General features: G+C 45.6%; 1 protein-coding gene across 6 annotated transcripts in view; it reads left to right on the top strand.

Moving 5' to 3' along the window:
• The window catches only part of CFAP46 (cilia and flagella associated protein 46), a 211,320-nt gene that overhangs the window by 183,392 nt on the left and 6,252 nt on the right, over window positions 1-21,676 (top strand). For 4 of the 6 annotated variants that reach the window (XM_075935219.2, XM_075935218.2, XM_075935222.2 and 1 more), the window contains 4 exons: window positions 694-806; window positions 4,893-4,974; window positions 17,956-18,092; window positions 18,718-18,804. In XM_075935219.2, the coding sequence (XP_075791334.2) occupies window positions 694-806; window positions 4,893-4,974; window positions 17,956-18,092; window positions 18,718-18,804 (419 nt within the window). Of the gene's footprint in view, window positions 1-693; window positions 807-4,892; window positions 4,975-9,955; window positions 10,185-10,692; window positions 11,229-17,955; window positions 18,093-18,717; window positions 18,805-21,676 lie in introns of those variants that run through there. The other 2 variants (XM_075935223.2, XM_075935226.2) reach the window with 2 other exon arrangements.

Here is a 21,676-nt window from a genome sequence, read left to right on the forward strand (position 1 = left end):
ATACTGTAATAGGAAGTTACAAATTCAGATAACTCATCACTTCTTTGTGCATTGTAGAAGTACTCTCACCTTCACTGTGTTTATAAATCAACATTTTTAAACCAAATATTTGAAAACTACAACATTTTCACACTCACTTTTGTAATATTCTGTAATATTGTAGCACAGGCTTCAGGAATAAAGGATGAATCCACTGTAGTTTAGAATTTCAAGAAGATCTAATGATGGAATTATTGTTATATAGCTTTATTTACAAGTTCTTCTAATTTATGATTAACTCTTTCTATACCCCATAGCTCCCTAATGAGTTTATCTGTGCTAGTCCATGAGCATTCTTTTTGAAAATTAAAATAAATACTTTATCCTAAAGATATGGGCATTGCATAGCATAAACTGCTTGTTCCCTTGTAGAAAAGTCCCTTAAATCTTAAAAGCACAGACGATGTCTTTTTTACTGTGAGGTGCTGTGTTGCTATGGTAAAGTATTCAATTTAGCAAAGTAAATTATTGTCTAAAGTTCACAAACACTTCTCTTGAAATGCTGTATCATAACTGCATCTTCCTTTGTTTGTCTGTTTGTTTTACTTTTCAAACAATTTTTGTTGAGTAATTAACATTGAAACATTTTATATAGATGGATCCAGAAAAAAATACTGTAAAATAACTGCCTAGTCCAATACCTTTCTTTTACAGTCAAGCTGAGTGGGAGCAGCTACTGAGTAACTGCAGTGCATTTCTGTTCTATGGAATGGAAAGATTCTTGTGTCATATTTTACTTAACAGATTCATTGCCATGAACATCCCAGGTGAGATAACAAAGCTGAAAAAACTAAATATTGTGTTCGTTCCTTGCAAATCATCCTAAAATTCTATTCCACACCAAACAATTATGAGAATATTAGGGTTATGCATTGAAGGATACAGTTTAACACAGAGTTAAAGAGTCATGCTCTTCATTCAAGAAGTTCTACATTCAGAACATGGAACATATAGCAGTTTAGATTCCCGTTGTTTACTATCTGTTAGAATATTCATAGATTTTAAGCAGTAAGAGTCTAACACTATTTTTCGCATGAGGGGCAGGTTACTGTGAAACGCAACTGTTTTTATTGTTAGACATATTTTTCTTTCTCTTGAAATTTGTGTTCTTCACATTGGGTCCATATTTCTCAAAGTCATATATTAAAAGCTTATGAGTCAAATTTTCAAAAGTTGCCTCGGACTTTGGGATCCCAATATCTGATATTTAGAGTTGCTGAGTGCTCACTCAGCACTGAGTTAAGTTAGAGATGGAGATGTTATTTGTTTATAATACCTTACGGCAACTTCTAGACTGGCATGATTTTCCACAAATGCTTTTAACGGAAAAGTTTTCCGTTAAAAGCATTTGCGGAAAAGAGCGTCTAGATTGGCACGGACACTTTTCCGCAAAAGCACTTTTTGCAGAAAAGCGTCCATGGCCAATCTAGATGCGCTTTTGTGCAAAAAATTTTCGCGATCGGGGCTTTTTTGTGCAAAACAAATCTGAGCTGTCTACATTGGCCCTTTTGCGCATAACTTTTGCGCAAAAGGGACTTTTGCCCAAACGGGAGCAGCATAGTATTTCCGCAAAAAGCACTGATTTCTTACAGTAGGAAGTCAGTGCTTTTGCGGAAATTCAAGCGGCCAGTGTAGACAGCAGGCAAGTTTTTCCGGAAAAGCGGCTGATTTTCTGGAAAAACTGGCCAGTGTAGATACAGCCTACATGTTCAGAGCTGGGCATAAAAAATTAGAGGTCACTTTTGAAAATGTTGGCCTAAATGGTATGTTTCCAGTAGCCTTATATATAGTCCCCTGAAAAATCAAGGAAATGCCTTTCATGTATCTAGATCAGTGCTGGGCAAAATATGGCCCACAGGCCAGGTCCAGCTCACTACGCTGCTGGATCTGGCCTGTGGACAGAGCAGGGAATCTCAGGCAGACTCCCTGCTTGCCTGCCCGCCCCTCCACCCCCACCCCCCAACGTTGCTGAGAAAAGCAGTTGCTGCGGGGCTTTGTTTGAACAGCTGCAAGCCCAGGGGAGAGGACAGAGGTTTCACACCCTGCCCCTGCCCCCAGCACAATCCTATTGGCTTGTTTCCTGCACCCATATCTCCTCCCAGATCCTGCACCCCAATCTCCTGCCCCAGGCCACAACCTAAGCCCCTGCACCTTAGTCCCCTTCCCCAGGTCACAACCCCCTTCTGCCCAAGGTCACAACCCAGTCCCTGTGCTAGATCACAATCACTTCCTTCACCCAAACTCCCTCCCAGACCCACACCGCTTCCTGTACTCCAATCCCTTACCACAATCTCCCTTCTGTACCCAACCTCTATCTCAAACCCCACACATTCTCCATGAATATCATGCAAAAGTGCAGACCTTGACCACTTTCCAAATTCTTGGAGCGTCCCCCCTCAAAAATTACTGCCCACCCCGATTTAGACTGATGGTGCTTCTTGAATTCTGAATCAAATTTCAAGTGGAAGGAAAAGTATAGTCCTGCTATTTTATCAACAAGTAATTCTAAACATATTAACGAAAGCACAACTGAATCAGAAATAATATGAGAGAGATACTGTGTGATTTCCAGCACTTCTCCAGGGACATAGATCATAGTGCAGAGAAAACAGAGGCTAATGATATAATATCTAATATTTTCTTAGAAAGCTTTCATAGGTTTATCAGTTATTCAGATATGTTTTTACCAGTGTGGAGATGGTTTTCACCCTCAGTGGAAAAGAAAACAATACTATTCCTGCATCTGTTAAATTTCTCTGAGCCTGTTGAAAAACTGAAGTCTTTTATTTGCAGAAGCACCCAACTCCCATTTTCAAAAGTGAATTAAACACGTAGGCTACCAAGTGCTTAAGTCACTTTTCATGTGGTGCTATCACTTCCTTTTAAAATATAGTTATTCCTGATAGAGGTTGTACAGTATACATTTTATAGGGAATTAGGCCTGACAGATCCATTAGGGCTCTGGGATCTTTTTAAAGAATTGAACCCAATTTTTAAAGGTATTTAGACATCTATAGAGACAGGCTCTTAGTGGGCTTTTTAAACGCACTTAGGCACCAAACACCCATTAATTTCAAGTATCTTTACAACTCTGGCCTCAAGTCCTTAAATATCCCCTATACACAGTGGATCTATTGGAGGTAGCACAATCTTTCCACATGATGCTCAACTTTCCACAGGTTGACAGTTGATTAATTTAACATTACCCATAGGCCGAATCAGATACAGAGCTAATTTTCATGGAAGCTGATAAATATCAGTGCTTGTAAGCCTCCACTGACCTATTTCTGCAAACATAGTATTATAATTCTCTTTCACTAAATTTTCTGTAAGTGGAGATTGTTTCTTGACAGATGTTGCAGGACCAAAGGGTATGTCTAGACTACATGGCTCTGTCGTCAGAGCCATGTAGCTTAGTTTACTAGACATACCCAAATGAAGCGGTGATTTAAATAATCGCCACTTCGTTTAAATTAAAATGGCTGCCGCACTGAGCCGATCAGCTGTTTGTCAGCTCAGCGCGCTAGTCTGGACGCTCCGCGGTCAACATCAAAGGCATATGTCGACTGCCCCGTTATGCCTCGTGGGATGAGGTTTACCGGGGCGGTCGACAAATCCCTTTGATGTCGACTACAGAGCGTCCAGACTAGCACGCTGAGCCAACAAACAGCTGATCGGCTCAGTGCGGCAGTCATTTTAATTTAAATGAAGCTGCGATTATTTAAATCACAGCTTCATTTGAGTATGTCTAGTAAACTAATCTATATGGCTCTGGCAACAGAGCCATATAGTCTAGACATACCCAAAGAGTCCTGATTTAGGTTCAGCGTGTATTCAAAAATAGTACAGAAGAGGCATTGGTAGTAAATTAGTCTGCTATGTATTCCTTGATTTGGTCTCACTGACAACATAAATGAACTGACCACATTTGGAAAAATCACATTTGATTTTCAAAACATTTTGGTTGTCTATCAGAATACTTTTAATATTCTTAATTCTCACTTAAATTTAATTTACTTCCAGACAGACAACTGACAAATGAAGCAGAAATCCATGTCATTTCTTTGTAAGATTATATGGGAACCTTCTGGATAAAAATCATCTTGGCCTAAATTTTGCAACAGTAACTCAAGTAGTATTTACTCATGCAAGTAAATCCAACTGAAATCAGTTCTCCCAAATTTGAAACGGTTGCAAAACTGAGTCCTCTAAATTTATTTATTATTATTACTTTTTTACTATTTATATAACCATAGAATGTAAGAGGCCTATTCATGAACTCAGACTTGATTATGCTAGGTGCTGTACAAACACAGAACAAAAAGACATTGAGATTATACAAATGCTTCTCTTTATCAAACAGTTGAATATACAGTTATGGAAGAAGAAAAATAAATGTTTATATTGAAACTGGTTTACTCAATACTTTTGCACATAGTCATGGGAAGTAGGGTGGGGCAGGTGCTACAGCACCCCCAGATTTTGGGCACCTTAGCCTAGCAACCTTGCCGCCAAGGGTACTGGCCATTAGTCCCACATCTCTGCCAGTTGAGATCCTGGAGTATGCCACTCAACCCACTGCTTCCCAGAGTCTCTGCTGCCAGCCCGAGGTCCTGCTTGGCTACCATCACTGCACCCCAGGGTTATGCTGCTGACCCAGAGTCCTACTTGGCTGCCAGCCCTAGGGTGGTGAGAGATGCAGACACGGGCAAGGGGGGAATGCATCTTAGTACCCCCACTCCAAAAACTCTTTCAGCACCACTGCTTTCAGAAAAGCAATAACATCAGAAAGGCACATGTTTTCTATATTCATTCTGTAAATGCTGTTAAAACAACTAATTTTATTTTTCTAGAATGCCAGGTGATGATACTTTTAGATCTGATGCAGTCAAATCAGAGTTTACAACGACTGGCAAAGCTTGATACATTAAAAAGGTAGAATACATTTTATTTTGTCCTGCAGATAGTTACAATGCCATATGTTTTGTCTTTGAAAGCAAATTTAAAATTGTATCCTCTGCTTCAGCAAGTGCAATGGACTCAGATCTGAATTTGGAATGGGAAATTTGGCCGTTTTCCTTCATGATCCTTCACAAGTCTTTCACTGGTGCTGCATTGTAGTAGAGCTCCACAGTTGAGCAAAAAACAAAGGCTATGGAGAGACTGAGTCAGCGGACAGAAACCTTTCTCCATGGTCTTATGAAATCAGGATTTTTAAATCAATCTAGTTAAATAGATGCATCCTTTCTAGCATACGAAGACACTTTAAAATCGTCTGAAAGTTTATACAGTTAATAATTTACCACTGAGTCCTGTGTTGGTGTTTTGCTGGAAATGAATTTCTTTGGCATGCTAATTAACTTCCTTCCAGATGTTGACTATTGCTGATTAAAGGTATTAACCTTGAGGACTGCTCAGTATCTGCCTTTCATCTACATTTAAACAGAGCTTAAACAGTTATTTTATATCTCTAATACAAATTCTTGAAAGACTAAAATGTTTTCTACCTCTTTGACTTCAGCTGATAAAGGTCCCACTAATAGAGAACAAATTGAAAAGCCCCCTAACAATATAAAGAGTCATCAATTACTATCACCACTTTCACTGAAAGTATCTGTACACCTTGCAAATTAAAATGTCCTGAATATAAGATATCTAATACATACATACACAGCTCTAAATATTTAAATCCAATAACTAAGCCTGAACCTCCTTTTTTTAACATTAAAACAATTAAACATGCTTTTATTTTCCAAAAAAAAAAAAAAAAAAAAAATTCCCCAAACACAGTCATTCCCTGATTTAAATTCCTACTTGAATAAAGCCTTTTCCGGAGGATTTCTTATTCCTACTTGAATAAGTAGGAATAAGAAATCCTCCGGAAAAGGCTTTATATTCCGGAGAATAACGTCTAGACTGGCGCTTTTCTCCGGCTTTTCCCCAAGCCGGAAAAAAGCGGAAGCCATGTTAATGCAAATGCCGCGGGGGATATTTAAATCCCCCGTGGATTTGCCTATTCCAACGTGCTACATTAGCATACCTTTTCCGGAAGGGATGCCAGTGTAGACGTAGCCTTGCAGTCTCATCCTAATAGGTTATTGTATTAACCAGCCAATTGCTGTCACCCAGCATCTCTTAAACGTGGCTCTGAGTGTATGTCTACACTGCAACACGATTTCAAAATTACTAGTGCTATTCCGAAATGACTTATTCCACATCTACACAGCAGGCAGTTATTTCAAAATAGTGTCAAAGTACTGTCAAACTGGAGGACTTCTTACTCCAGCTAGCCAAAAACTCAAAAAATAATAGTAAAATGTTTTTTTAAGTACATTAGAAGCAGGAAGCTGGCTAAACAACCAGTGGGGGCCCTTGGATTGAGATGCTAAAGGAGCACTCAAAGATGATAAAGTCATAGTGGAAAAGCTAAATGAATTCTCTGCTTCAGTCTTCACAGCTGAGGATATTGGGGAGATTCCCAAACCTGAGCTGTTATTTTTAGGTGACACATCTGAGGTACTGTCCCAGATTGATGTGTCATTAGAGGAGGTTTTGGAACAAATTGATAAACTTAACAGTAACAAGTCACTGGGACCAGATAGCATCCACCCAAGAGTTCTGAAAGAACTCAAATGGGAAATTGTGGAACGATTAACTGTGGTATGTAAACTATCCTTTAAATCGGCTTCCATACCTAATGATTGGAAGATAGCTAATGTGATGCTAGTATTTAAAAAAGGCTCCTGGCAATTACAGACTGGTAAGTCTAACGTCAGTGCCAGGCAAATTAGTTGAAACTATAGTAAAGAATAAAATTGTCGGACACGTGGATGAATATAATTTGTTGGGGGAAATTCAGCATGGTTTCTGTAAAGGGAAATCATGCCTTACTAATCTGCTAGAGCAGAGTTTCTCCACCAGTGATACGAGTACCCTTAGGGTACATCAACACAACTAAAATTTGGAGGAAACTGAATTTTTAGTTTAAAGTTTTACAGCGCTTTAATATTTTTGTACTTTTTACACCCAAAAATTTCATCGCCAGCCCAGCTACAATTAAGTTGTTTAAACAAATGTGTTGCAATGGTAGATAAAAAGGATACTTGGGGTACATATTTATTTATTTATTTATTTATTTATTTATTTTTAAAGGGGTACTTTATTTAAAAAAAAGTTGCGAAACAATGTGCTAGAGTTCTTTGAGGGGGTCACCAAACATGTGGACAAGATGGATCCAGTAAACATAGTATACTTAAATTTCCAGAAAGCCTTTGACAACGTTACTCACCAAAGGCTCTTAAGTAAAGTAAATTGTCATGGTATAAGAGGGAAAGTCCTTTCTTGGATTGATAATTGGTTAAAAGACAGGAAACGAAGGGTAGGAATAAATGGTAAGTTTGCTGAGTGGCGAGAGAGGTAACTAGTGGGGTCCCCCAAGAGTCTGTCCTGTGACCCATACTATTCAACTTATTTATAAATGATCTAGAGAAAGGGGTAAACAGTGAGGTGGGAAAAGTTGCAGATGATACCAAACTGTTCAAGATAATTAAGACCAAACCAGACTTTGAAGAGCTTCAAAAAGATCTCTCCGAACTAAGTGATTGGGCAACAAAATGACAAATGAAATTTAATGTTGATAAATATAAAGTAATGCATATTGGAAAACATAATCCCAACTATACATACAATATGATGGGGACTAATTTGGCTACCACTACTCAAGAGAAAGATCTTGGAGTCATTGTGGATAGTTCTCTGAAAACATCAACTTGGTCTGCAGCTGCAGTCGAAAAAGCAAATAGAATGTTAGGAGTCATTTAAAAAGGGATAGAGAATAAGACAGAAAATATCTTATTGCCTCTATATAAAACCATGTATAAAGAGAGATTAAAAAGACTTGGACTTTTCAGCTTAGAAAAGAGAAGACTAAGGGGAGATATGATAAAGGTCTATAAAATCATGACTGATGTGGAAAAAGTGAATAAGGAAAAATTATGTACTTATTCCCACAATAAAAGAACGAGGGGTCACCAAATGAAATTAATAGGCAGCAGGTTTAAAACAAACAAAAGGAAGTTTTTCTTCACTCAGCGTACAGTCAACCTGTGGAACTCCTTGCCAGAGTATGAGGTGAAGGCTAGAACTTTAACAGGGTTCAAAAAAGAGCTAGATAGATTCATGGAGGTTAGGTTCATCAATGGCTATTAGCCAGCATGGGTAGGAATGGTGTCCTTAGCCTCTGTTTCCCTGGAGGTGGGTGACAGGAGAAGGATCACTTGGGGATTGCCTGTTGTGATCCCTCCCTCTGGAGCATCTGATATTGCCAACTGTCAGCAGATAGGATACTGGGCTAGATGGACCTTTGGGCTAGATGGACCCAGTATGGCTATTCTTATGTTCTTATGACTCCTATAACCCTAATTATATGAGGAATAAGTGAAGTTGGAGGAAGAGTGCTCTATTTCAAAATAAGTGCTGTATAGACGCTCCCTATTTCAAAATAAGATATACAATTGACTTAGCTCAATTTGCATAGCTTATTTCGAGTAAAGCCCTGCAGCGTAGCTGCACTCTGACTGTGACAGTTTCCTGAAAGTTTAGAATAACTTCAGTTAAAGGCTAAATCACATAATTTTGGGTATGTCTACACAGCAAAGTTATTTTGAAATAACAGCCGTTATTTCGAAATAACTTTACTAGCGTCTACGCAGCCAAACTGCTATTTCAAAATTAAATTGAAATAGCGGATCACTTATTTCGAATTTGGTAAACCTCATTCCACGAGGAATAATGCCAAATTCGAAATAGCTAAATCGAAATAAGTGCTATATAGATGCTTATTTCAAAATAGGGGGCCTCCAGCCTTTCCCAGGGTGCCCTGGTTGCCACTCTGGGTCAATCCAGGAAACCTCTTCTGTTCCCCCCCTCAGCCCCAGAGCCCTTAAAGGGATAGATTCTGGCCACAGTGCCTGTACCAGCTGCAAGCCTGCCAGCACAGAGCCAGTAGTTGCTGCCCCGGGCCTAGCATGAGCCAGCAATCCACTGGCACCCAGCCCTCCACCGCTCCCCAGGAGCAGGCTGGCAGCTCCCAGGAGCCTGCCAGGGACCTCAAAAGGTGGGTGCCTTCCTGGTCTGTTGCGGAGATCATGGACCAGATTGAGGTTTGGGGAGAGGCCTCCAGTGTCCATGATCTCAGCACTAGAGGCAGGAATGCGGCCGTCTACAGGCAGGTGGCTGACAACCTGGCCACCAAAGGCCACATGTGCACCCAGGAGCAGGTGCGCATGAAAATCAAAGGGCTGCGGCAGGCCTATGCCAGGGCCACAGGGGCAGTTCCCAACCAGGGGCTGACCCAGATCCCTGCCCCTATTATGATGCCCTCGACCGCATCCTGGGGGGTCAGACAGTCCGTGCCCCCCAGGTGGTTATTGAGGCAGGGCCGGCCCGAGGCATTCTGGCGCCCCAGGCACGGGCGTGCGACGCCACCCTCGGGGGCACGGCGCATGCGTGGGCCTGCTGGTGGGGAGTGGGCCCGCCCCCCCTAGGGAGCGCGGGCCCACCCCCTTAAGGAGCGCAGGCCTACCCCCCTACGGAATGCATGGCGCATGCGCAGCTTGGCTATGGCCGCTGGTGCGCAGCCCGGAACCCGCCCCTGGGACACACTGTGCATGCGTGGCCCGGCTACAGCCTCTGGCGCGCAGCCCGGGACCCACCCCTGGGACACACGGCACAAGCGCTGCCCAGTCCAGCCTGGCTGTCCCTGCTGGCGCACGTGCCGGGCTGTGTAGGGCGCCGTGGCTGTGGGGGGAAAGGCGTTGCTGGCCGGCACTGCGGGGATGTGGGTGGGCCGGAGCTACGGCTGCTGGGCACACGGCACCTGATGGCAGCTATAAGGGATGCGGCGCGCCTTTTACAGCTGCCACCAGGCAACGCCTCCCCCCATCAGTTGGCACCCTGGGCAGCTGCCCAGCTCGTCCATGCCTCCGTCTGGCCCTAGGCAGAGGGCCCTGAGCAGGGCATGGAAGAGGAGGAGGATGATGGCCAGGAGTGGCAGGAGCCGGGAGGGAGCGTGGCACTCACCCAAGACCCCTGAGGCATCACAGCAGCCATGTCACCGGTGTCCCAGGCCAGGGAGGCCTTGACATGTGAGTTCCATCACTGTCCCCTTATGAGGGATGGGGAGAGGAGGAGGGAGAGGGAGACCAGGGACCATGCGTGTGGGCCTTGCTGACCATAAAGCACGCAGCAGCCTGTGCATGTGCCCTGCCACCCTGGGCACGTGGCCCCAGTTGGCTGCCACACAGGGGCCCTGGCCTTTTACCCACGTGTGTGTATGTATGAAGGCACATGACATGCTCCTGATCCCCAGGAGGGACACTGCACGATGCCGTCCCTCAACAAGCCCCCTCTACGCAGAGGCAGGGAACATCTCCCCTCCCCCCACTCCCACACTATATATAGCAGAGGGGTATGGGTGCAGTCCCGAGCCAGCTCACATTCCCGGGGATAGCAGGACATGCCAAACATGGCCTGTGTGTAAGTACATCAGCTCTGATGGTGCGGAGACCTGCCATCTTCACCTTGCAGAGGGGGGCTGGGATTCACCCACTGTATCCCCAGGGATAACTGACCCCTTCTCTTGTTTCTCCACAGCCACAGCAGCTGCGAGTGCAGGGCACACCACTCTGCCTAGGACATCCTCCCGCACCTGGGCACTCAGCAGGCTGACCTGGAACCAGGAGGACCACCAGCATCAACACCTGTGGCTCCTGCGAAGGCAGGTCCTCATCCTGGAGCACTGAGTCCATGAAGACCTGTAGCTGTGACAGGAGAGCTGGTGGGAGCTGCTTGCCCAGGGCCGTGCCATCTGCGACCACCTGCAGACCCTGGTGCAGAAATTGGTGCCTCCTGCCACTCCAGACCCAGCTGTCACCCCATCTAACACTCCTCCTCCCACTCCTGCTCCCCCTCCCGCCTCTTCCTTCCTTCCTTCCCACCCTCCATACCCGCTCCCCCCAGGGACGCCAAGGCCCCCGCACCTGCAGTGCTGGGAGCCAGGTGGAGCAGCAAGACCTCCAACCCTGAGCTTCTCTGTCCCCTTCCTTCCCCTTCCAGCTTCCTCCTCCCAGGTTTACTCCTTCCCTCTCCCACCCTCCCCCCTCCCCAGTTATGTTCAATAAACAGAGTTTGTTTTTGGCAACACATGTGTGTTTATTTTACATCAGGAAGGGGGGTTAGGGAGGGGAAAGTGGAATGACATGAGGGTGGAATGAGGCACGCCAGGGAGACTTCACTCCTCCTCTGTCTGGAAGCTCTCCCGCAGGGCCTCCGGGATACCAACAGCCCCCCTATGGGCCTCCCGGCTGGCAGCTGTGCGGTTCTGAGTATACAGGCCAGCCAAGTGGTCGGCCTCTGCCATCCAGGCTGTCAGGAAAGCCTCCGCCTTCCTTTCGCACGAATATGCAGCACACAGCCACCATGTGCGGAATATTCCACTCAGAGAGGTCCAGGCGGGTGAGGGGGCATCTAAATCGTGCCTTCAGCCGGCCAAAGGCACCCTCCAACACGATGCGGGCCCTGCTGAGCCTGGCATTAAAGGCCGGCCAGGAGGGGTTGAGGTGTCCCATGTAGGGCTTCATGAGCCTGGGCTGTAGTGGGTAGGCCATATCTGCCACAAGGCAGACAGGCATGTCCACATCCCTGACCCTGATGTGGCGGTCAGGGAAGAAAGTCCCGGCATGCAGCCTCTGGCACACAGAGGAGTTGTGGTAGACCCGTGCGTTGTGTGCTCTGCTGAACCAGCCCACATTGGTGTCCACAAAGTGGCCCCGGTGATCAGACACAGCCTGCAGGATGACCGAGAAGTATCCCTTCCAGTATATGTACAAGGAGGCATGCTGGTCTGGGGATGTACATCCCATCGATTGCCCCCCACAGTTGGGGAATCCCAGGGTGCCAAAGCCCTCGATGACTGCGTCCACATCAGTGTGGCAGATGACTCTGTGGAGCAGCACTCTATTGATTCATTGACCACCTGCAGAGGGACACACAAAACCGAGACTCACTGGGGTGCCAGGGTGGCTGACAGTGCTTCTTCTCTGCCACTGCCCCACACCCTCTCCCCAGGAGCAACCCCCCCCTGCAATCCTGGCCACCGCAGGGAGTCTGTAGTGCGGCTTGGACAGAACAAACCCTCCTGGGGAGGGGACTTGCACCACCTCTCCCCCCTTTTCCCTGGAGCAGCCCATCACCTCCTTACCCCCACTCCCCCCCCAGGAACAGTGGGTGGAGATTGCCATACCTGCATGAGCACTGCTCCAATGGTGGATCTCCCCACGCTGAACTGGTTTGCCACAGATCAGTAGCTATCTGACATGGAGAACTTCCAGAGGGTGATGGCCACATGCTTCTGGAGAGGAATGGCGGGCCTCATGTGCGTGTCCTGTCGCTGCAGAGCAGGGGCGAGCTACTCACAGAGCTCGAGGAAGGTATCCTTCTTCATTCTGAAGTTCTGGGTCCATTGTTGGTCTCCCCAGTGCTCCAAGACAATGTGGTCCCACCAGTCGCTGCTGGTGTCCAGATGCCAGATGCGGTGGGGCACACTGGCATCCGGGCGCGGATGCTCCTCCTCCTTCTCGTCCCCCAGGAGGGTCTGGAAGAGGGCCTGGGGGTTGGGCTGCAGCAGATGCTGCAAGGCAGACTCCAGTAATTGCTGCCAGGCTTGCAGCAAGACATCCAAAATGAGCACCAGAGTGCCCAGGGGCAGCTCTGGCTCCATGGCGCTGAGTGCTGTGGTGTACCGAGTCAGGGCAATCAAAGCAGACAGAGAGAAAAATGCTTTGCTGTCCCTCTGTGAGGTAGGCAAGCAAGCAGGGAAAGCTGAGATCCAGCTGTCCAGGGATGTCCCGTTAAGCACAAGCCTCAGATAGCCTCAGGCAGCAGCCACACAAAGTAACTACTGACCTGAGGCCCTGCCGGAACCAGTTTCATCTCGCCTTAAATGCAATTCAGCATCCAATCAGTGTGGACATTCTATTTCAAAATGGCAAAATGCTATTTCGAAATGCATTTTGTGTGTAGACGCATTATTTCGAAATATCTTATTTCAAATTAACTATTTCGAAATAAGATATTTTGAAATAACGCTGTAGTGTAGACATACCCTTTGTGTTCCCCCAAAAAATAAACAGCATCTTCCAAATAGATCATAGAAAACATTAACTATTGTTTTATACCATGAAATGCAGACTGGCATATAAAGCCAAATTCCCTTTTTGAATTACTACAATTCCAATACTGTAGAAATTCAAAATTCCAGATCTCCAAGTGTTTGGTACCAGCAATTTCATATATTCCAGCTCCAGGGAGGAGAACATATATATGGTTTCTGAGTCTCCAAACTTTTGCAGCACCCATTCTAATGGCTTGTTTACACTGCTAAAGTATCTGCATTTTTACGATGGGTGATCAATGCAAGAGAGCCATGCGGAGGTAAAAGAAAGACCAGGCACTCCAGTTTACCAGCCAGGGCAGCCTGAAGTGCCTTGTCTTTAATTTTGATGCATCTCAGGTTAGCTCACGCTAGGGATGCTAAAATGAGGTTAATTTACTAATCATGTAGTCAATAGAATTTTTATTGAATATTTGATTAGTCAATAGGCAGCCAGCTCAGTACCAGGTCTGGGACCAAACCACGCTGTCACCCTGCAATTTAAAAGACAGTAGGAACAGGGCAGCCTCCCCCAACCCCCAGCTCCTACTGCCTTTTAAATTGAAGAGCTGCAGCGGGGCTTGGTCTGAGACCTGGCACGAGCCAGGACTGAACTGGACTGCCTGCCCCGCTGACAGCAGCCCGTGTCTGGGGGCGGTCCCAGCTCCCCACTGGGATCCTCACAGATAGGAGCTTCTGCTGCAAAGCAGCACCTGTCCACGGCCAGCTTGGGTCTGTCATGAACAGAGGCTGCTTCAGAGCAGCTTCCCTTGGCCACCTCCAGCCCCTGTTGGTGCCTCTGATAGAAGCAGTAGCATGAGGGGGGGCAGGCAGCACCACGGAGACAGCACTGGGGTTAACTAGCTGTTAAGGCTGTTCCCCACTCTGGTACAACAAATACAGAAGTGGGGGCCCGCAAAAGCACCCCAAAATCTGGTCTCTACAGGATTTCATACGAAAACCTCCCCCCAAAATCCTAATACCCGGACTTTGGAGAAATCTGCTGCCACCACCCAAGTAATTTCTACGAAAACCAGGGAAGAGATCACTTGGGAAACCTCCTCCCTAAGGTAAAACTCTCCTCCTGCCCCAACCTCCACTTTACTTGGAATTGGGAAAAACCAGAGGGGATTCACAGACAGTAATGGACTCTGCCTTTATAACTAGGCACTGAGTCACAGGACACAACAATCAACCAATAACGGTGACTTAGAAAAAGAAAACAAACTTTTATTATCAAAACAGAACTACAGTTGCAAGCGAAATAAAGTGGCTAGATGGAAAGGGACACTAACTGATATACTCAGGGGAATTCCCAGGTTCAAGATTTTAGTTACAAAAGAGAAGAAAAAAAAACACATTTAACATACTCAGACACCAGTTCCAAATTCCCAAACCAAGAAAACAATAAAATCTGATGGACTGTCAAAAGTTTGCCCTGTTTATACCTTGTAAGAATTCTTTTCTCGGAAAGAGATAGGCCTCCCATCTCCTTCAGTCTTGGAAGAAACTGCTCTGACTCAAAGGAGGGAAAAGATAAAAATTCCTTTGTCCTAGTTTGAAATCCCTACCTGCATTGCTATTGGCTGACCAGATACCTGGCTAGCGACAGGAGACATAATTAACCCCTTAGTCTCCAGGTGCTGGTCAGCACTCCTGATTATGACACTAGCTTTTTAGCCAGTTCTCCCTAGCACTGGCTCACGAAAGTTTATGCTCTAATGCTCTCATAGATTTGTTAGTCTTAAAAGTGCCACCAGACTTCTTGTTTTTGATGAAACAGACTAACACGGCTACCTCTTTGAAACCTGTCATGTTACTGTTTAGGGAAAGATAATGGAGTAAATTAAAGGAAAGATAAAGTAGACAAGGCCATAAGGGGCTATGGAATAGACTTTAGGACTCAGCTGAGTTGTGTGAAGACAGGCATACTGAATTGTTGGTAGTGCTTACCTTCAGGAGGAGGAAAAAAGAAGCGAGGTGATTTCTGTTCACATGAGATGCATGTCTGCACTTTGTTATATCTGGAGATAGGGGAGGTCTTCCCTGTTAAAAAGTTGTGTTTTGTTTCCCTTGTGGTAACTAAAATGTGTGAGCTAGGGATGTAAGGGAATGTCTACATTACAAAGTTAATTCGAACTAGCAGCCATTAGTTCGAATTAACTTTAATATGGGCTACACATACAAACCGCTAGTTTGAATTTAAATCGAACTAGCGGAGCGCTTAATTCAAACTAGGTAAACCTCATTCTACGAGGAGTAACGCCTAGTTCGAATTAAGGGCTGTGTAGCCACTTAATTCAAACTAGTTGGAGGCTAGCCCTTCCCAGGTTGCCCTGGTGGCCACTCTGGGACAAACCAGGGAAACTCTTCTGCTCCCCTCCCAGCCCCAGAGCCCTTAAAGGGGCATGGTCTGGCTACAATTCTTGTGCCAGTTGCAAGCCTGCCAGCACCCAGCCAGCAGACCCTGCACCTGGCACAGCATGAGCCAGCCACCCGCTGCCACCCATCCCTCCACTTCTTCTCAGGACCAGGCTGGAAGCTCACAGGAGCCTGCCCGGGGCCATAAGAGGCGGGCGCCCACCTGGTGTAGTGCGGAGATCATGGACCTCATAAAGGTTTGGGGGAAGGCCTCTAATGTCCACAATCTCCACACTAGGCACAGGAAAGCAGCCGTCTACGGCAGGATAGCTGCCAGCCTGGCCACCAAAGGCCACATGCGAACCCAGGAGCAGGTTTGCATGAAAATCAAGTTGGTCCAGTGAGACCTCCGACCCTGAGCTTAAAACATAAGAACATAAGAACGGCCATACTGGGTCAGACTAAAGATCCATCTAGCCCAGTAGCCTGTCTGCCGACAGCAACCAACACCAGATACCCCAGAGGGGATGGACCGAAGACAATGACCAAGTGATTTGTCTTGTGCCATCCATCTCCAGCCTTCTACAAACAGAGGCCAGGGACACCATTCCTACCCCCTGGCTAATAGCACTCCATGGACCCAACCTCCTGAATTTATCTAACTTCTCTTTAAACTCTGTTCTAGTTCTAGCCTTCACAGCCTCCTGTGGCAAGGAGTTCCACAGGTTAACTATGCGCTGTGTGAAGAAGAACTTTCTTTTATTAGTTTTAAGCCTGCTACCCATTAATTTCATCTGGTGTCCCCTAGTCCTTATATTATGGGAACTAACAAAGAACTTTTCTTTATTCACCCTCTCCACACCACTCATGATTTTATATACCTCTATCATATCCCCCCTCAGTCTCCTCTTTTCTAAGCTGAAAAGTCCCAGTCTCTTTAGGTCCCTCTTTATATGGGACCTGTTCCAAACCCCTAATCATTTTAGTTGCCCTTTTCTGAACCCTTTCCAAGGCCAAAATATCGTTTTTGAGGTGAGGAGATCACATCTGTACACCGTACTGAAGATATGGCGTACCATAGTTTGATACTTCCCCTCCTCCTTCTTCCCCTGGGTTCCCCCTTCCAGCTCCCTCCTCCCAGGTTCCCCCTCCCCTCTCTTCCCCTCTCCACCTCCTTTTCCCAGTCTCCCCAGAGGTTAATCCTCCCCTCCCCCAGTTTTGTTAAATACAGAGAGTTTCTATTTTTGAACACACGTGTCCTTTATTTTTTACATCAGGAAGGGGGGCTAGGGAGGAGTAAGTGCAAGGAGGTGAGGGAGGAATGGGGCACGAGCCCCTGATGGGGAGGACTGGGGTGGCTCTGCGGGCTCCTCGGGGTGGAAGCTCTCCTGCAGGGACTCCTGGATCCTGACAGCCCCTGATTAACCCCCCCCCCCCCCCCCGGATGGCAGTCTGCGGCAAGTGCAGCCGGACTGATGGCCGAGTGCTGTGATGTGCCGAGTGTGGGCCCTCAGGGCACGCCAAGACAGGACTGCTTTGCTGTCTCTCATCGAGGTAGACAAGCAAGCGGGGAACCCTGAGAACTGTCTGTCCGGGGTGGGGGTTGGGTCCGTTTAAGCACAGTCCTCCGCTAGCCTGAGACAGCAGCTCCACAGTCTTAAGTCCTAACCTGATGCCCTGCCGGCACTGGTTCCGGCTAGCCTTAACTTCAGTTCAGGGTCCACTCAATGTGGACATGCTACTTCGTATTAGCAAAACGCTAATTTGAATTAGTTTTTAGGTCTAAATGCACTAATTCGAATTAGCTTATTTTGAATTAACTAATTCTAATTAAATTAGTTCGAATTAGTGCTGTAGTGTAGACATACCCTAAGTGACTAGTTAATTAGTTGAGGCAGCAAAGGGGAAGGGAAAATGCAAGCAGTCAACAGGTATCCATGTTAATCTGTTTCATCAAAAACAACAAGATGTCTGGTGGCACTTTTAAGACTAATAAATCTATGAGAGTATTAGCGCATAAACTTTCATGAGCTGCAACTCACATGCCCGTGCACAGTTTGCTAGGTGGGTGTTCACTCCCTGCAAAGATGAAGTAGAATTTAGCATAGTTGTTTATATAGCATCCTATACTTAATGCAAATTAGGACAACACACTGAGAATTAAAGATTTATGAGAAAAATGCAATCCACCATTTATTGATATGTTTTGTATGGTGAACATTGAATGAAAGTAATTTTTGTGCTGTTTAGATGCATAACAGATATAATGATTCAGGAAATGTTGTTGTTATTTTTATACATTATATTTATTGATTCTATTGTCTTATACTATTAACTTTCTTTAGTCATCTACATATGTCTATTGAGAGACCAACAGAAACAGCAGTCCTTCTAAGCCTTACTGGTGTTCGATCCATTATGGCCAACCAGTGGTATACGACCCTACAAAAGAATGCAAAAAGGCTGGAAATCTTGTCTGAAAGTATGTACTTGTAGCATATCTTCCATTAATATATTTCTTCTTGAAATTTTTACTTAGAATAGCACAATTCTTATGCTATCCCTTCTGTAGAGCGAGGGCTGAGAGAGTGTCTATGAAGACCTGTATGCTAACGAGTAGCAGGGATTGGTTGACTATATGGACTTTCCGATCCCTCCTTCTAAAAACCCTGCTCAGAACCCTACCTGTCCCCCATTAACAGAGAGAAAAGTGGCCTGGAGCAGTTTATTATTTTGAGAAAATGTTCTGTGATGCCTTCAAGGAGAATGTTAACCTTGTCTTTTTGCTTTTTAAGTATGTAAAGTGAATGTGAGGGAAAGAAAAACTGCTGGTTGTAAATTAAGAATCAGAGTTTTATAGTTAAGAGTAGGGGCTTGAATCATGAGAGCCACAGAACAATCTGTAGGTTCAGCTAAGGCACAGAAAGGAAAACTACCTGAATATTACTAGCAAAGTCACAGAACTGTAACTAACTCCTAGCAATCTGTATCATTGGTCAGTTTTTAAAAACTTAGACCAGGTTTAAAAAAAAAAAACATAGTTTGTATCTTCTTGTTTTTCAAAATTCTCATTAAAAGTTCATAAAAATGACAATAGATCTTTTTAGATTTGTTACAAAGTGGAAAAACAACTGGCCAGGCCATTCGTAGTCTTCAAAAGTATAAGACTGAAGTGGAAAAGTCACCAACTACAGGTAAGAAATAGACACATTTTTATAATGTACAGAAACTGGTCTCTGATATTAACAAATTAGGTGTGTGTAGTTTAATCACTATTACAATTCTTTGGTGCAATGCAAGAGAGGAAAAATGTTGCCACTTGAAGTGGCTCCTCAATTCAATAGCACATTTCCCTCTACTGATTTTTATTGCACAGCCAGAGGTAAGATTGCAAAATGTTTAAAACAAAGGAACTTCAATAGAATTTAGTCCTGCTGGGAGTTCAAGGACTGTACAGGATGAACTCTCAAGGTTCCTTCCAGTTCTATCATTCTATAAATACTGTGGTTTTGAAAAAAATATACTTACTTGGCCTCCACTAATTGTCTCATGGGGTATGTCTACACTACAGCGCTAATTCGAACTAACTTAGTTCGAATTAGTTAATTCGAACTAAGCTAATTCGAACTAACGGATCCAGACTAAAAAACTAGTTTGAATTAGCGTTTTGCTAATTCGAACTAGCATGTCCACACAGAGTGGACCCTGAACCGGGGTTAAGAATGGCCGGAAGCAGTGCCGGCAGGACATCAGATGAGGACTTAGAGCGTGGAGCTGCTGCCTCAGGCTATCTGAGGGCTGTGCTTAAAGGGACCCGACCCCCACCCTGGACAGACAATTCTCAGGGGTGCCCCGCTTGCAAAGCAGTCCTGGCTTGGATTGCCCGGAGTACCCACACTGGGCACATCACAGCACTCGGCCATCAGACCGGCTGCACTTGCCGCAGGCTGCCATCTGGGGAGAGGGGGCAATTGGGGTGTTGCAGGAGAGCTTCCACCCCCAGAAGCCCGCAGAGCCAGCCCAGTCCTCCCCATCGGGGGCTCGTACCCCATTCCTCCCTCACCTCCTTCCACTTACCCTTCCCTAGCCTCCCTTCCTGATGTACAAAATAAAGGACAATTGTGTTCAAAAATAGAATCTCTCTTTATTGAACAAAACTGGGGGAGACTGGGAAAAGGAGGTGGGAGAGGGGAAGAGAGGAGAGGGCAACTACAATGATGAGGGGTTTGGAACAGGTCCCATATGAAGAGAGGCTAAACAGACTGGGACTTTTCAGCTTAGAAAAGAGGAGACTGAGGCGGGATAGGATAGAGGTCTATAAAAGCATGAGTGGGGTGGAGAGGGTGCATACAGAAAAGTTCTTCATTAGTTCCCATAATAGAAGGACTAGAGGACACCAAAGGAAAGGAATGGGTAGCAGGCTTCAAACTAGTAACAGAAAGTTGTTCTTCACAAAGCAAAGAGTCAGCCTGTGGAACTCCTTGCTGCAGGAGGCTGTGAAAGCTAGAACTAAAACAGAGTTTAAAGAGAAGTGAGATAAAGTCATGGAGGTTGGGTTCATGGAGTGGTATTAGCCAGGGGGTAGGAGTGGTGTCCCTGCCCAAAGTTTGTGGAAGGCTGGAGAGGGATGGCACGAGACAAATGGCTTGGTCACTGTCTTCGGTCCATGCCCTCCAGGGTCCCTAGGGTTGGCCGCTGTCGGCAGACAGGCTACTGGGCTAGATGGACCTTTGGTCTGACCCAGTACGGCCATTGTAAGCTCAGGGTCGGGGGTCTCAGTGGACCACCTTGATTTTCATGCACACCTGCTCCTGGGTGGCCAGGCTGGCAGCTCTCCTGCCCTAGATGGCTGCTTTCCTGTGTGCCTAGTGCGGAGGTCATGGACGAGGTCCACGATGTCCGCACTAGACCAGGCGGGTGCCCGCCTCTTGCGGTCCCGGGCAAGCTCCCGGGAGCTGCCAGCCTGGTCCCGGGAAGGGGGGGGGGGGGGCTGGGAGGCATCAGGTGGCTGGCTCAAGCTGTGCCAGGAGTAGGGTCTGCTGGCTGGGTGCTGGCAGGCTTGCACCTGGCACGGGCATCGTAGCCAGCCCGAGCCCCTTTAAGGGGTCCGGGGCTGGGAGGGGGCAGTAGAGTTTCCCTGGTGTTGGCCAGAGTGGCCACCAGGGAAAGCTGGGGAGGGCTAGCCTCCCACTAGTTCGAATTAAGGGGCTACACACACCCCTTAATTCGAACTAGTAAGTTCGAACTAGGCTTAGTCCTCGTAGAATGAGGTTTACCTAGTTCGAACTAAGCGCTCCGCTAGTTCGAATTAAGTTCGAAGTAGCTGAGCGCTAGTGTAGCGCCTATCAAAGTTAATTCGAACTAACGTCCGTGAGTTCAAATTAACTTTGTAGTGTAGACATATCCATGGAGATAGGTATATATAATTACAACAATTTTTAAAACGTTTTCCAGTTGATACATATAGCCATAGTTCTTGGATGGAGTAGGGGTAAGGGAAAAGCTTCAAAAGTCACAGCTTGTAGAAAGATACAAACACAAACAAGTGAAGATGAACTAATCATAGAATCATAGAGCTGGAAGAGACCTCAGGAGGTCATCGAGTGCAGCCCCCTGCCCAAAGCAGGACCAATCTCAACTAAATCAACCTAATATCTTAGGGTATGTCTACACTACACCCTCTGTTATTTCAAAATAGCACTATTTTGAAAGAGCGCCATAACACGAATATGCAAATGAAACACGGGATATTTAAATCCCGGCTTCATTTGCGATTTTTAATGTCTTCATTTGCATCCCTCTCTCGAAAAAGAGTGCAAGTGTAGACATACCCTTACAGCGTCTAATATGTACCAAATCATAAAGTGCTTTCATTGCCAGATAGCCATAATATACTTTGGGAACATATTAATTCAACATATGTTAAGACAAGTCTTAATTTCACTTTTCTGGACTATCCAGGACAAGATGTTGATTCTGCTTCACAGTCTGTGTCCTTATAAATTGCTCTATTATGCTAATTTTATGTAGATAAAAATCCATTCTCTTTAAGCTAATAATGTACAT

The sequence above is a fragment of the Pelodiscus sinensis genome, chromosome 8 (assembly GCF_052426305.1).
Source record: "Pelodiscus sinensis isolate ZL-2025 chromosome 8, ASM5242630v1, whole genome shotgun sequence".
NCBI classification, from domain to species: domain Eukaryota; kingdom Metazoa; phylum Chordata; order Testudines; family Trionychidae; genus Pelodiscus; species Pelodiscus sinensis.